Genomic DNA, 16,892 nt, shown 5'->3' on the forward strand with positions numbered 1-16,892 from the left:
TGAGAATGGAAAAACGGAAATTGCAGATAATGACTTTTGATGATGCAGTAATTGAAAACCAGTCACTGATCAGGAATTGGACTGTATACATTTAAACAGTGGTCTAAAGATTTTGACCACCAGTGGTGATGTTACCCCCAACACTTTACAGGATGAAACTGACACTCCCTGTTCACGAGACTTGTCAGGAAGTGTTAATAATGGTTGTCCTGGATGGCACCAAATGGTTTACGACCTTCTGAATGTTCACATTGTTTTGTACATCTTGTGTAACTGAATCAAGATAGTCTTGGCTAGGGTCTGGTGCAAGAAAACACGAGAAACTACAAAAAAATACATGACCATGTTGTCAAGACGAGGAGCGTGGTTAGACCAAAGATATCTTGAAAAGAAAAGTAGATAAATGGGCAGATGCCAAATGCATATATTATGAATCATAACCGAATAAATAACTATAGTATGGAAATATGTCTCAACTATAAAAAATCGTTAACAAAAGAGAGTAATGGTCCAGTCAAATTGAGGTTTCACTCGAGACTCTATTGCGTCGACTAATAAATGGCACAAGTTTATCGTGGCTCTGTTTTCGGACTCTGCTAGGTCTACGTATCTTTGCTGGTTTCACTTGGACCACGTCCGGTTCACACACTTGTGCCCTAAAGTCAAGAAGAGCTTTCGACAATTTGGAAAGATCTGCCAAGATAACAATGCCAAAACAGATGCAGAGTATAGCAGTACCAACAAAACCGAACGCCTTAGCCGAAACACGGTGATCAAAGGCGCTCTCCTTCCGTCTCCTGGTGGACGATAGCTGTGTTTTATTGACAGTAAGCTGTGTCCTCAGTTCGTGTAGCTGTCTCTCCAACATCTGTCTCTGGACGGGGTCGCTAGTATTGACGGGTAGCACCTCAGAGTCACACATGTAAGTACACATGCCTACTACATACGTGTACGGTTCTGAAATACCAAATGATAGATACACGTACACACATTTACTACACACACGTACGGTTATGGAATATAAGTACATAGTTTACATACCTACAATCAAGGATGTAAATGGGTCTCATCTACGTCCTCCGTATAAGGTGTCGGTTTCTAAAATTATCACAAATCTTTCTACAGAAAGACAGTTTTAACTACATACAATAATTTTATAATATATATAATGTACGAACGGAAAATGAACAGTGACTAGGGTTTATGCTATGTAGGAATGAAGTTTTTAATGTTACAATTAGAGATTCCTCAATGCGATTATAACAGTGTTTTATCGCCTTAAATTTGGAAAGAGGCAACAAGACGCCTATTAAATGGGATTAAGAAAAATTCCCAAATGTGACATCCTCGATATTTTAGAGGTTACTATTGCTGAAGTTATATCCATCCCTGGGCTATTCCACGGCAAACCTGAATTGCAGTTCAGGAGACACTGGTGATATGGTCCTTTGATGTGTATCAAAGGAATTGTATAACGGTGCACTGTGGTTGACTGTGTTGTTTTAAAGTTGGGTGTCGTTCTTTCTCTGTAATGTTCGAACGAAGTCTTTGCAGACCTGTGATTGGTCAGTTTTTCCCCTGAACTGCCTCCAGTTTTACTATGAGATAGTCCAGGGATGAATATGACTCGGTGGATAGAAACCACTGGAGTACCGAGGATGCGAAAGTGGATGTGTAGTCTAAACTGTCTGGACAGTGAACTAAAGCAAGAACTTTAAGTAAGGATAACCTGTATGAAAATGTAAAATCTAATGGAACTCAAGTTTCCAAGTAGAAAATATCTTCGGGAACACCATTCCACAGTTGCAACCGGGTAACAAAAAGAAAGAAAGTTTGCTGTCTTGAACCCAATTTCTTTCTGCAATCCAAATGACTCAAGAATTAAGCTGAATAATGTTTTGTTCTTAGGTGATTTACACTTTGTATATTGGTTACGGATATCATTCACACATAATTATACATACTAACACTAGTACATCTGTTACGGGTATCATTCACACATGTTTATACTTACTATGTACGGAGGAAAACTGTGAGTTGTCAGGACCATTGGAGGACTTTGGAGGAGCTGCTGATGTGAATCGCGAAATTCCAATAGTGGTGTCCAACTGTATTAATGAATGAATGATGAGTTTAAGTTTAAATCTGTTTTAAAACATTAATAAAGTTATCATTATAACATCATTTATTTTATAATTTACAGGACATGTTTTGTTATTTGGATATTTTTTTATAAAAAAAAAATAAAATAAAAAAAATGTTCAGATCTTGACCAGGCCAAACAATAGACCTACGGTTGTGTTCAACAAACTGTATCCGTTTGCATTGGTTTTGCGTATAGTTGGGGACTTGTTAACAAGCTTGATCATACTTGTCAAATATGTTTAGGAATTTTATCAGAATGGAATTGAGCTGGTTATATGTCAACGAAAACCTAGTCTTACTCCGTTTCATACAATGCACAATGCAGTTACATTGTTCTCTATGCTATTATTTCTATAATAATACAAATAGGCAGGATACGTACATGTATCGGTATATGCATTGTGGTAAAAAAGATATCATGCTAGTTTGTTTGATTCAAACTTCAATTCCCTTGAAATATCTACTTTATGTATTTGATGCCTAACGACTCACCATTCCAAGCCTGCGGTAGGTAAATTCTGCCTTGTGAAAAGTGTAGTTTTCATATATTGTCTGAGAGGTAAGCACTAAGCCTGACACATTACTCCACTGCACTACCATCAGGTTGTAGTTTAGCGTCTGGTTAAAGTCCAGTATATACTGTCTCCAGTCTGGTGGTAACTCGTCCATGGCAGTCACCCCGACCATAGCCAGGTACCGATCTGAGGATTGGCTAGAAACACTTCTGGTCGGCAGGGTACGGTATGGCGATGGGGCAGTCTGGGGCGTGGTCGAGGGTAAAGGACTCAACTGTAGTAGACCGCGTGTTCCTGATATACTGTTCCCCACACAGAACACCGCGATGGAATCGTTACTAGATAAGTAAGTGTCAGATAACTGCTCTCTCGTCCCCGTCAGAACAATCATTTCTAATGCGTTTGTCATGGTGTAAATGGTGTGGTCTGCTTGCATGTTTCGTGGCACTGTTTCAATCAATGATAACCCGGTACCACCTTTATTGGTTATTTCTACTGTGGTCGGCTTAATGTTGATAACAACACAGGTGCACGACTTCAGAAAGCATTCTGTTAGAAGTATGAACGTGGTACCGGAGTTTTTGTGGAACGGTTGAAGGTCATAGGTTAAGGCATTGCTGTCTTGGGGAAAGAAAATCGATAGGTTGGCCTTTCGGTAGTCGAAACTAAATGGATATAAGTTGAAGCCATTACTATACTCAAATGATTCAGCAATTTCAATTCCACTTGGGCACAGTGGGATGGAATTGTTCCTGTCAACGACGCAGATCATTTTTGACAATGCAAATCTTACAAAGCAGTCCTTGTGTACACTGTCCCTGCCACAGATCCCGACATACTTATCTGTAAGGACACATTGAGCACTACTTTAACACAAAATCAAGTGTACGTCATAAATGTGAATGATGACCATCAGAAATCATCTGTCCCTTTAATTCCTCAAACATTTCCGAGATCATGTCAGAATGATTATGTGGTACTATACTAACAATGTAGCTGGTGTTGTTTGTGTCCACTGCTTGCAGTATACGGGCAAAATTTCCTAACGTGAATTTCAGGTCAAGAAATCTCGACCTGAAATTCACCTGAAATTCCTTAGAAACTTTGGTCAATGTCAGGTAAGGAAATTTTGCCTGTGTAAAAATAGTATGCTTTAGTTCTGATTAGCGTCAAATGATTTCAGTTCGATGCTAAAATATTGTCTTAGAAAAAAAGATATTATCTTAATAGGGCATATTTATATGAAGCCTTCTAAAATGGAACTACCATTATAACAGAACTAGGGACACCTCTAAAGTAAAATTCTTATGCAAATAACAACAATTGTCATTAGCAAGACCACATCTACATCAAGACGACCTGTGAAACAAGTCTCCTTCTGAAATAAGGCCGCCTCTCAAATACGACTTCCTCCAAGTAGCAAGTTATATTAAGTGGTTCATCGCTTAAAGATGTTCCACCGCCGACAGAGCATAAACGATGTTCATCATTTGAGCAATAATTTCTGTTTAATCGTGTATATATATATGTCAAATTAACACAAAACATAATATGAAATAATTTATTTTGCCTTTAGTGCATGCGCAATCAGTACTTCATTCCATATAGGATATAGTGACACGAAAATTTTTCCGGATACAATTAATTATTTTTAATATTTATATCTCGAAATAAACTTAGAAGCTCAAATTTTTCAAATGTGGTAATGGTGCATAGAAAGTAACTTTTGCAACTGAAGAAAAATACTAAATACGTTTGCTCCTGTTTTTTATAGAGAAAAAAATACCATTTGTCAGCGGTGGAGCATCTTTAACTGATAGAAATTATCTCTAATTAAGATCTCATCCAACACAAAATAAGTTCATTTCGAACACATGTTTTGATTTCTTCTTTAATATCTATATTTAATTAATTGGAATTTTAATTATATAGATAACTTACCTACGGCGCTCTTAACCAGCACAGCTTGTATAAGCAAAATAAGGTGATAGGCCACCATAGCTGTAAAAGGAATTATATAACAGTGTAGTAATTAAAAATTGTTGATACTGCAGGTTAATTTGACTTAAAATAACTTATACATGTATTAAAATGCAAAACGTGAATGTCTTAATAGATCACAGACAATTTATGATGCCTGTTAGAGCATCCACGCATTAATATTTATTTTAGTTTGCATCTTTCCATTTATATCCTAACAATTATCTTTATCCACTTTGCTGTGATAGGCCTCGATACACGCACCATTTCTACAAATCCGTTTTCATTGTCTATTGGACACATACATACCTAAATGTACATTTTCATTGGTTATTTTTTACTCTTTCTAACTTTGACCATTTAAACTATTTCCAGATGAATCAGTTTCATACGAATGGTAATATGTTCTTATTAGTAGAACATGTGTTTATCTATCAAACACAACTACCGAATGGACACATTATAGATAGGATATAGATACAGATAGGATATGAATGGAAACAAACTTAAATATGAAACCGATATACATTTTAAAGATGATAGAATGGCCGTAAACCTAAAACAAACAATACCTTTGAGGTCCAAAGAAACTTCTAATTCTTCGTTGTTGAATGCTGGTCGTCCAGAAATGCAATCGTGGCCTCTTGCTGGCGTTATCAAACTGGGTATATACGAAAGAGGTCTACCAAAGATATATATATATATATATGTTATTTTTTTTTTGGCTTTGGGTATTAATTTTACAGTGGATCAATATATGAGGTTTACATTAGACTTTTCGCCATATTAGTATCCAAGTAAAAAAACTGATTAAGCTGATGATCATAATATATTGGGTTCCAAATTAAATTTGCGTTTAGATCTGTTGTTCACATTCTTCTGTGGTTTGGGATTCAACGTTGGTAGTATCTATAACGACAATATATGTAGGTATTTGACCTACATTACATCTCTATTCCCATTGATTTCGGCTCCCACTTATTTAGTGCCACTTCAGTCGCCAAGTAATGAATGTTTATCTTCCTTATGAAGTCATTGCATACCCAACTCGCAATATGTCATATCCGTTTTAGAGTATGCTTTAATCCCGGCAAATAATCGATGAAGTTCCATATTAAATTTTAGCCCCACATTTCTGATGATTTATTATTTAGGACAGCAAACAAGTACTTGCAGATATGATGAATTTGTTCAACCATTTGGTTTTAGGATCTTCAAATCCTCCGCTTTACAATTGTTGGTTCTGTATAATATGAAACTTATTCCGTCTTTGCATATTACAGAGTTAACTTCCTTGCGGGTAGGTATCAATTGTTACGTCATTATTTTGTGAGCGCAATTCACGTCATTTTCTCCAAAAAGTGCGAGGTTACGCTAGAAAACACATGACGCCACAATCAATACCTACCCGGCAAGGGCAGATAACTCTGTAATATGCAAATACGGAACAACTTTCATGGTTAGGAGCTTTGGGGTTCAAAGTTCATGTATTTCGTAGCTAGAAATACTCGGCGTTGTATGAACCAAATTAGTTGCTTATATTTTCTGTATGTTTATATTAAATGAACCCATTCTTTTAATCATTTAAGGTAGGTTGTTGATTTTTTATACCTTTGCAAAATTATAACTGTAAAGGTTAAACAAGCCAAAATTGTACATTGTATCTTTGGTATGCCTCATTGCTAAAACAAACAGCCCTATTTTAACCGTTGTCTTACCTTAGCAACATTTTCGTTAGAAACTGTTGCTTTTCTGTATTTTCGATATAACAGTTATTGCGGTTGACTTCGTTATATTAAAACAATTACTACAGATGTACTTTCTCTGGAACCTTGCAAGATTAATATTTCGAATTTTCCATAACTCGGAGAAGTAAACATTATCTATTTTAGAAATCGGCTGAAGACTGTGCAACACTACCGAAATAAAATGTAAATAATAAATACTTTTCTCAGACTGGTGTTTTGGAAAATTATTTTAATAATCATTATTGTACGTTTCTTTAGTAGTCAAGAAATCCGTGAACAATTCGTAACCTCCTGATGAATTGAAGAACAGATACCGTAAGTTTTTAAGGATTTTATTCATCTATTGTCAATGTACATGGAATTCGATCGGTATTACACATAAAATGGTTAACGGAATGTTAAAATTAATCAACCATTCATTCTTATAATTAATCAATCAATAAAGCTTTCTTTAAAATATGATAATAAAATACGTATTGAAAAATTAAATAATAGAATAACAGTTTATAAAACAATATCACATCATATATCAAAACATGTTGATGTAAAAAAATAATACCAACAAAATGGAACATACAAAAAAAACTTGACGCAGAGTATTGAGGAAATATTGAGTAAAAATGTCACTTTAAGTAAAACCAATATAAAGCAACTTTTAAAAGTAATGAGATATTGAGTAAAACAGCAAATTTATATAATTACTTGACAGAGTAAAATAAAACAAATGCAATCAGGAATCACACCACATGCCGGTATAGCCACAGGGTTTTGACTCTAGATATACATACATCTCTACATGTGGTGTGTATTACACATAAAGAAGTGTCAATATATCTATAGAGTCAAAATCCTGAGTTATAACTATCAATTTCAATACATTTATATCATAAATAACTACTATCGTATATCGTTGAATTGTTTACATATAAAAGCTATCGATGTGTAAAAACATGAATGACTATGTAAATATACATGTACATTTACAATATGTACAGGTGCAAAAGTGCTAGTTTTATTACATGATAACAATACATATAATTTCTATTCCATCATGTAATAACAGTTAACGGGGAAAAACACAAATTGAAGATAAATGTATTTCCCACTTTACATTTCACTACACACGTGCGAGTAACTCTTTCTATATATAATAATAACAACAGATACAAGTAATTATAACTGTTTCTCGACTTTCTAGCTAATTCAACTCTTTGTATCGGCAAACTGAATAATAGCCCAGTAACAACACATCAAGGTCACTCTGACCCAATTTTAAAAATCTTATATCTACCGATTCTACAAAATGTTTTCCGTAAATTTTGGTTATACCATCCAGTATATTTATCATAGCATAGTCCACGTGTTGCTCTCTACTATTGGATATCATTGTAATTATGTTAAAATGTTGGACTGTCATAAAAGCCATAGATATGTATACAGTTTTAATTTTGTTAACACTTGAAGCGAACACATAGAAACAGGTGTAGGTTGATGGAAATGTGAACAAGTATCTTTTAACGACCAAATGCTTTTCAATAGCAATAGACGTCAAATTTGGATATGTGTTTTAATACTTTGAATACTCTGATAAACTCGTTGACATTTTGTGCTGCCTCTTATAATGGTGTACTCTCTCTACATTGCCCTACATTGTATTTTAGTATAGTTTAGTATATCTTGTAGATATATTAAAAGTCATACGCAATCAGTGATTTCACATATGATATATAATTTTTAATTTAATCGAATAGAAATCAAGAGAAAATGTGACAGAAATAATTGCATAAGCTTCTTTCGTATAATGCCCGAGACATCATAAACCAACAATGTTTGTCACGAATATCATCTCAAATGAATCTACCACTATTTACCTATACAGTAGAACCTGCTCCTGCGCCTTATAAGGTCTATAACAACCACCTGCCTACAACGACCTGTTTTAGTTTTATCTAACCTCTCCATAATTTTTTCTATGGTATTACATAACCCTCACTTGCCTATGTTTAGGTATATCATTACACTAGCATGGCAAATCACAAATACTAAAATTTCATTAAATCTACAAGAATTCAACGGAAGTGGATGTGTCATCTGCACAGTAGTTGAAAGCATCACAAAAAAAGTTATTTAAAGTTGAAGTTGAAGTTATCAAGTCCCATAACTCCTGCAAATATTGACGTATCTATCTGTGATCTCATTGATATAAAGCAATATATCAAGGTTGAAATCAGATTTTTAATAAATACAAAAGTTATTAGCGGAAACTAAGACATTTTCTGTTTTGACAATTTTAAAGTCCCGTAACTCTTGCAAATGTTGAAGGATTTTGATCAAACCATCGTAAATCTCATTTATTTAAAGCAATAACAAATTTTGTTGAAATCGGACAATAAATACTAAAGCTATTGAGCAGAAACCATGGATTTATGTATTTTGACGATTTTGAAGTCCCATGACTCTTGCATATATTGACGGATATTGCCATTATCGAAGCCATACGAGACCTCATTGATTACAAGCAATATAACAAAGTTGGTTGAAATCAGACTATAATTACTTAAGTTATCGCATGGAAACCTTTTCCCGGACGCCGCTGATGCCGACAAAGTAATACCTAAGTATCGCCCTTCCTTTGCAGGCGACACAATAAACGAGAGTCCTGGATAAGAGTATACTAATATTGACATATAAAAAATAGTCTAAAACAGTCATACTTTTTCACCTATTTGAGTCCAATATGTAATGAAGTATTATAATCAATGTTCAATGGGAAAAGCATGCATGAGTGGTGAAAATATATGATGGACATTAATAAGATACGTATAAATGTACTTCATTTAGTTCTGGGAATATAATGTATATATCCAAAAAGAACATTGTAAGCTATGTAGCTGACTTCACAACCAATTATTACTAACTTGGCCAGAAGAACTACATCGAAATTAAACAATATTGATAATCAACTCTGGGTTCTATTTAAATTCTTCCACTATAATAATTTCATTAAAAACACTTTAAGTTTAAGAAAAATAGAATGCCTTCCCTTAAGATATATGTGACCAAATTTGGTTAAAATTCTCACAGTGCTTTATGACTGGATGCAAATTAAATGAAGTACCTCAAATTACCTTTTCGGCTCATCCCTCTCACCTCATGGGGTCAAATTTATTGTGCATATAAATCTATCCCCATTTCCTCAAAGGATGTATCAGATCAGATTTGGTAAGAATCCACCAGGTACTGCATGAAATATATAAATAATCTAATCCTATTAACCAATACTGATTGACTGATCATGACTGAAACATTGTAAGACTGCTGGTGATCATTTTGATTTAATATGTAAATATGAGTAAACAAGAAATACTGACACATTATAAGCTAATTACCATTCTGACCTATAAATAATGCCACTACCAGGATGACCATTAGTAACAACACACTGTCCTTCTGTGTTATCTGTGCACGTCCAAATACGGTAGGATCAAAGTCGAAACAGTTATCTCCCTCTACCACATGGAAGTTCTGGGCTTCACAAAAATCAGTCCCATTACGATAGTTTGCTCCTGAAATGATATAATAGAAATTACCAAGGTTTTCAAAAACAAATTATTTCACAAGTTTATCGAATGGTTGTAAGGGAAAGAATATCTGTGGCTATTGTCAAACACATTAAACAATATGCTGATAGTGACGTCATCAATACATGCGACCTAACCTAGGCCTATAAATGTTAGTGGCTAGGACAGACCTCGGTAACCTTCCATAATTTGGCTAGGACAGACCTCAGTAACCTTCCATAATTTGACTAGGACAGACCTCGGTAACCTTCCATAATTTGGCTAGGACAGACCTCAGTAACCTTCCATAATTTGGCTAGGACAGACCTCAGTAACCTTCCATAATTTGGCTAGGACAGACCTCGGTAACCTTCCATAATTTGGCTAGGACAGACCTCGGTAACCTTCCATAATTTGGCTAGGACAGACCTCGGTAACCTTCCATAATTTGGCTAGGACAGACCTCTGTAACCTTCCATAATTTGGCTAGGACAGACCTCGGTAACCTTCCATAATTTGGCTAGGACAGACCTCAGTAACCTTCCATAATTTGGCTAGGACAGACCTCGGTAACCTTCCATAATTTGGCTAGGACAGACCTCAGTAACCTTCCATAATTTGGCTAGGACAGACCTCGGTAACCTTCCATAATTTGGCTAGGACAGACCTCGGTAACCTTCCATAATTTGGCTAGGACAGACCTCGGTAACCTTCCATAATTTGGCTAGGACAGACCTCGGTAACCTTCCATAATTTGGCTAGGACAGACCTCTGTAACCTTCCATAATTTGGACTAGGACAGACCTCAGTTAACCTTCCATAATTTGGCTAGGACAGACCTCTGTAACCTTCCATAATTTGGCTAGGACAGACCTCTGTAACCTTCCATAATTTGGCTAGGACAGACCTCGGTAACCTTCCATAATTTGGCTAGGACAGACCTCGGTAACCTTCCATAATTTGGCTAGGACAGAGGACAGACCTCAGTAACCTTCCATAATTTGGCTAGGACAGACCTCTGTAACCTTCCATAATTTGGTTAGGACAGACCTCTGTAACCTTCCATAATTTGGCTAGGACAGACCTCGGTAACCTTCCATAATTTGGCTAGGACAGACCTCAGTAACCTTCCATAATTTGGCTAGGACAGACCTCAGTAACCTTCCATAATTTGGCTAGGACAGACCTCTGTAACCTTCCATAATTTGGTTAGGACAGACCTCTGTAACCTTCCATAATTTGGTTAGGACAGACCTCGGTAACCTTCCATAATTTGGCTAGGACAGACCTCGGTAACCTTCCATAATTTGGCTAGGACAGACCTCAGTAACCTTCCATAATTTGGCTAGGACAGACCTCGGTAACCTTCCATAATTTGGCTAGGACAGACCTCGGTAACCTTCCATAATTTGGCTAGGACAGACCTCAGTAACCTTCCATAATTTGGCTAGGACAGACCTCGGTAACCTTCCATAATTTGGCTAGGACAGACCTCGGTAACCTTCCATAATTTGGCTAGGACAGACCTCAGTAACCTTCCATAATTTGGCTAGGACAGACCTCAGTAACCTTCCATAATTTGGCTAGGACAGACTTCTGTAACCTTCCATAATTTGGTTAGGACAGACCTCGGTAATTACCTTCCATAATTTGGCTAGGACAGACCTCGGTAACCTTCCATAATTTGGCTAGGACAGACCTCAGTAACCTTCCATAATGGGAACATTATTACCACTACAGATCATACCTTTATAGAACAAACAAATGCATTCAATAGAATAACCAATTCCATAGGGAAAATTGAGAAAGATTCTAAGAAACCTACCAATGGCTTTGCCGTCATATTTTGCATCTTTGCAGTGATCAAACACAGCTCTGCAGAAGTCAGCACACACATGGGCTTTTCTGTTGAAATAAAACTTAGGAAATTAGTGAGTTGTATAAAATGTTTATCCTCTGTCATTTGAAGGGTAATTCTATTAGTTTGAATTTCTGCTATTAAATGGAGACATCGATACTCCAGTTATGTATACATATGAGATGTACATGGCAATTAAGGCCACAGTAATTCAGTTATGTTTTAAATTACATATCAGGTTGTATTTCATCAATTTAAGCATCAGTTTTACATGCAGGCCAAGGTATACAAGTCAAGTTAGACATTATATATTATACATATGTATAGTTATACAAGTGAAAATAACAGTTCTAAAGATCAAGTTGTTTGTGACTATATAGGACATGTATCCAGTTGTGAATCATACAAGTTAAGTTTACTAGTGGGGCGACACCTGAAGGAGAGTTGCAGATTAAATGAAGAGACTTGCGAAAGGGAGACAACTCTGGGAGCTATTTCATTATGTCACAGTTTGAAGTTAATTGAAGTAAAACTGATTTCAAAAAAAAAAAAAAAAAAAAACTGCTACAACTTGCATATTTTACATATTTTATACTTATAATACATACATGCAAGAAAATCAAGAGTATTTGATTCTACCACATCTGCGAGCGGAGAAGAATATTTTTGAAATTTTATTCAATTTCACCCTTTTTGGCCCCTCTCACACAGCCTCCTGTGGGAAAGGGGGCATATATTTCACAATTTTAATTGGTCATATATATGCCTAAGAAGGTTTATGCAAAATTCATTGAATTTGTTTCAACACTTTTGGAGAAGAAGTCAAAAATCTTAATTGTTTACGAACACACCATGCATGACGACTGACAAAAGGTGATTAGAATAGGTCACTTGAGATTTTGGTTCAGGTGACCTTATAACACAAATAGTATAGTTATACTTTTATACCAGGGATACTGCTCAGGATCACAGATCTACAGTTAATCTTTGGTATAGATAACACAAATAGTATATATATATATATAGTTATACTGGCCTACTAACCTTTTATACCAGCGTTACTGCTCGGGATCACAGATCTACAGTTAATCTTTGGTATGGATAACACAAATAGTATATATATATATATAGTTATACTGGCCTACTAACCTTTTATACCAGCGTTACTGCTCGGGATCACATTCACAGATCACAGATCTACAGTTAATCTTTGATATAGATTATGTTATATATATACACAAATAGTATAGTTATACTGGCAGCGTGCCCCCTGACTTTCTCTCATCAGGGGTTAAGTGTACCCCTCCTCAGAAAATTTGAGGGGTACAAGCATAAATCTTGGGGTACAAGCAAAATTTTAACAAATATTTAAGCATTTCATCAAGCTTTGATCATAAGACAATGACACATTTAAGTATATTCAATTATCGACTCCTTGGGTGACATAAGGGCAATTTTACTTTCATTTCTAATTCCAATTCATCGGATATCGTGCTGCAAAAAATGACACTGAAAGGCTCAAAGCTGTAGATTTTAAAGAACTTAAATAGTGTTCTGTAGATTTTAAAGAACTTAAATAGTGTTAACTGTTTCCAATCAAATCATCATGAACACTGGGGTTGGAACTTTTTTACTCGTTTCTTACATTGATCTACGTTTTCAGACGTTGTTTCATTCAGGGATTTTCTTTTGGTGATAGAAGAAATCAATAATCGTACGCTTTTTTAGACGGCTCCATGTTTACAACATCGGACAAGTAAACACCACTGGTGTTACGCCTTACGATCTTTAGTGTGTGATAGCGCCCATAATCAAATAGCGAAACATTATTCAGGTTATGAAATAACCTAGCTCGATGGGTCGTCATGATCAGCCAATCAAAATGCAGGGAAATCGCCAGTAGCAACCAGCTTACAGAAAGATCAGGCTCCAATTTCTCGAAACAAAAGTTCAGACTTAAGTCAAAACTTAAGTTTTTTCACCTTATATAACTTATATGATTATTTTTGACTTAAGTCAGATTTTTACTTAAGTTTGTTTCGAGAAATCGGGGCCAGGACGATATTGTCTCTTCATTTCTTCCGACAGTTTTAATATATAAATTATATATAACAACTGTTTTCAGTTTTTACACCCATTTTATTAGCTTTTACTCCCATTTTATCGTACGTGCAGTGTACCCTCTGCTTCCAATTTGTGTACGTGCATATTACTTTCGATGCGTGAATCACGTACACCTGTACGTAATGGGGCACGTATATAATTATACTGGACTAATTACCTTTTATACCAGCGATACTGCTCGGGATCACAGAAATAACACATGAGATAGTTCATATGGTTTTTGCAGTGTTTGGTGGCTCCGTACAGGGAAAACATGTTGGAGAATACTGATGTGACTTCAGTTCGCTTACAGCAGGTCTTCTGTGCATACCACGAACAGTTGACAAGGCCATCATTCCTGGTCGTGAAGCGATTGCTTTCTATAAATATATGCAATTAACTTTTAAATAATATCATTTTTTGAAAACATGACTTTGCGTACAATATCAAGATTGTTAAAACTCTAAATATATATACAATGTATATCTCCAGTCCATTTATAATTATATTTATGTAATAATAATACATAGATAAATCATTTTACTGGCTGATAAAATAACGCTTTCATTTAGTCGCTGGTAAAGTTATAAAGTTATACATTCATATACATAGGACGAAGTGGTAATAACAGGATTATAAACTAAATTAAATGATGACAATTGATTATAATGGTAGTGGTGTTCCGATTGATCGAAATCATCGAGTATTTTTGGTTTGGGCTGTTTGACCAATTAATCATGTAAGAAATGTGTAATCGAGTTTCATCGGGATTGTCCAACATCATGATAAACGAAAGTGTGTAATTAGCCAATCAGTAAACCACACAAGACATGTCATAGAACACTTGTCGTAATCAATCGCTTGTCTGTGTTGTTGCTCATTTCAAATATCAATAAGCGTCGAGATCTAAACAAATTGAAGAGCACATACGCATACGTAGTAATGTAAACGTTCAGAAAATTATGCTTATATTTGTGAAAACATAATTAAACCACCTGAGAACATGGCAATATGTGTAGAAGAAAGTTTGTATGATTTTTCTGGAAAACGTACACGGTCTTCAGTGCGCGACAAAGGACAAATATAATCGATTTTAATCGATCATCGATTGGTTACACAAAAATGGTGATCGATCATGAAATTGCAATCAATTCCCAACACTAATTAATGGTAATGATTGTCTGTGCGTTTGTTGGAACGGCTAGGGTGATATTTCCATAATGACTTTTAAAAAGAAAAGCAATACATTTTTTTTAAACAAAGGTGAAAAACATGTACTAGATATTTCTCTTTAAGGCTTACTGAATTATCGATCAAACATGTTGAAGGCTTATTTTTTTATCAATATGAGCTCTTATTCTGATTTTTTTTTTTTTTTTTTTGTTGCTTCTTTGTTTATATAAATATCATAAATCTCTGGTATCTAATCCTAGCATAGGAAATCTATAAACATTACTAGTGTAAAGCAAGAAATGTTTGGTGTTCATTTTAGTTACGGCAAATGTTTTCTGCAAATTTAACGCAAATGTTTGCATTATATTTTAAAAATCATTTGAATACCAATTCTAAATATTTGCTGAGAATTAGCTGCAACTAATTATAATATTACAAGAGGCCTTTCATTCCTACATTATATGAGTAAGAATTTCAATATAGTAATTTAAGATACAGTACACATATATATATTGTCTTTCTAGTTTTTATTTTGATGTACATTGTACTTAATACATGTAGAAATACTTGTATTATATCAAATAAATATATATATGTGAGTTAGATTTTAGCCAATTTTAAATTTTATATGATATTTGAAATCAATATTGATAACAAGTAATTTAATTTCAATGACTACTGTATATTGATTATGAAATGTTAGTATTAGCAATTGATTAAGAAAGGGAGATCAATGTATACACTATATGTCCCGAATCTATACGAAATATGTTTAAACCATTTTAAAAGTGTGAATGCAGACGTCCATTTTAACATATATATCCTACAATAAAATAAACAATAAACTAACACCTTCCTGCAGCTATAATTTTCAAAACATGTAAATTCATTTTTTTGACATTACAAATTGATTTATTAAAGGAGCCATCAAAGCTCTTTTAGACGCATGAAGCTCTTTCGACGAATGAAGCAAATCAAAATTCTAGATCTGTTCCGCTATAATTATAATAACATATGTATATAAGCACATTTTTTTCTTACTTCTGGTTTAACCTATAGCTGTTCCAGTTTATGCGTTAATTGCTCTGTTCTGCATTCTCTCCACAGTAACGGAAAGTATATAATTTTAATTGAACTAATGCAAATGTATAAACATGAGTCGATCATTAAACATTTATGATATCTTTTAAGATAATAATGATAATAATAATTAAACTTTTGAAAATTCAACACTATGGGATCCGAATGCAGACAAAACATCCACAAATTAACCGATGAATATTAAGTGTGATTTTACTAACTCATTCCGTTTCCCAACAGTAATGGCATGATGTGTTACAACCTGTTCCTTTTGGATGGAGGATATTTAACATATTACAAACTAAACATTGTACTAGGTGTTACTGTTTATAGTTTACTGCAAGGTGATGGTAAATACATGCAATACACATTTTAAGTAAATTCAGAAATATACGCATGCAGTATTACATTTTCTTAAACACATCGAATTTAATATAAGGATCCAGGAAAATCAATACTTCTGGTTCTAAAAAATACCTGAATATAAAAGGCATTATAGGTAAACTTACCAAGTCCATAATAGGGACAGGGCACCCTCTGCTCGATTATCTGGTATTCCACTGTATTTTCTACAACCACAAATAAGCTTGTGGCGAGAATACAGACTAAACACCAGTATCTTGCTGCATCCATGTTTCTTTTTCTGTTTTCTCAGCAGCAGCAACAATATCATGCGGTCGTGTCTGGGTTTTAAGTTAAGAAGGATGACAAGTCTAAAGATGTTCCGATG

The 16,892-nt window shown here is 34.7% G+C and overlaps 1 protein-coding gene across 1 annotated transcript; it reads right to left on the bottom strand.

The window, feature by feature from the left end:
- Positions 1-6,714: 6,714 nt before the first annotated feature.
- LOC138314551 (uncharacterized) lies at positions 6,715-16,885 on the bottom strand. Its single transcript, XM_069254940.1, has 4 exons — positions 16,672-16,885; positions 14,088-14,289; positions 11,774-11,853; positions 6,715-9,954 (listed from the first exon to the last, which is right to left on the bottom strand). Exons 1-4 carry the CDS (start codon positions 16,793-16,795, stop codon positions 9,770-9,772), a joined length of 591 nt encoding a protein of 196 aa, XP_069111041.1. The 5' UTR covers positions 16,796-16,885; the 3' UTR covers positions 6,715-9,769.
- Between the last annotated feature and the right edge of the window lie 7 nt (positions 16,886-16,892).

Source organism: Argopecten irradians, chromosome 1, assembly GCF_041381155.1.
Source record: "Argopecten irradians isolate NY chromosome 1, Ai_NY, whole genome shotgun sequence".
Lineage (NCBI taxonomy): Eukaryota > Metazoa > Mollusca > Bivalvia > Pectinida > Pectinidae > Argopecten > Argopecten irradians.

Bases quoted from the DNA above. Each gene is read 5' to 3' on its own strand.
- LOC138314551 (XM_069254940.1), bottom strand. From the start codon at position 16,795: ATGGATGCAGCAAGATACTGGTGTTTAGTCTGTATTCTCGCCACAAGC. The intron at 14,290-16,671 runs GTAAGTTTACCT...ATATATTTATAG, and splicing joins CTGTCCCTATTATGGACTTG to AAAGCAATCGCTTCACGACC. The intron at 11,854-14,087 runs GTAATTAGTCCA...TTATTTCAACAG, and splicing joins CAGTATCGCTGGTATAAAAG to AAAAGCCCATGTGTGTGCTG.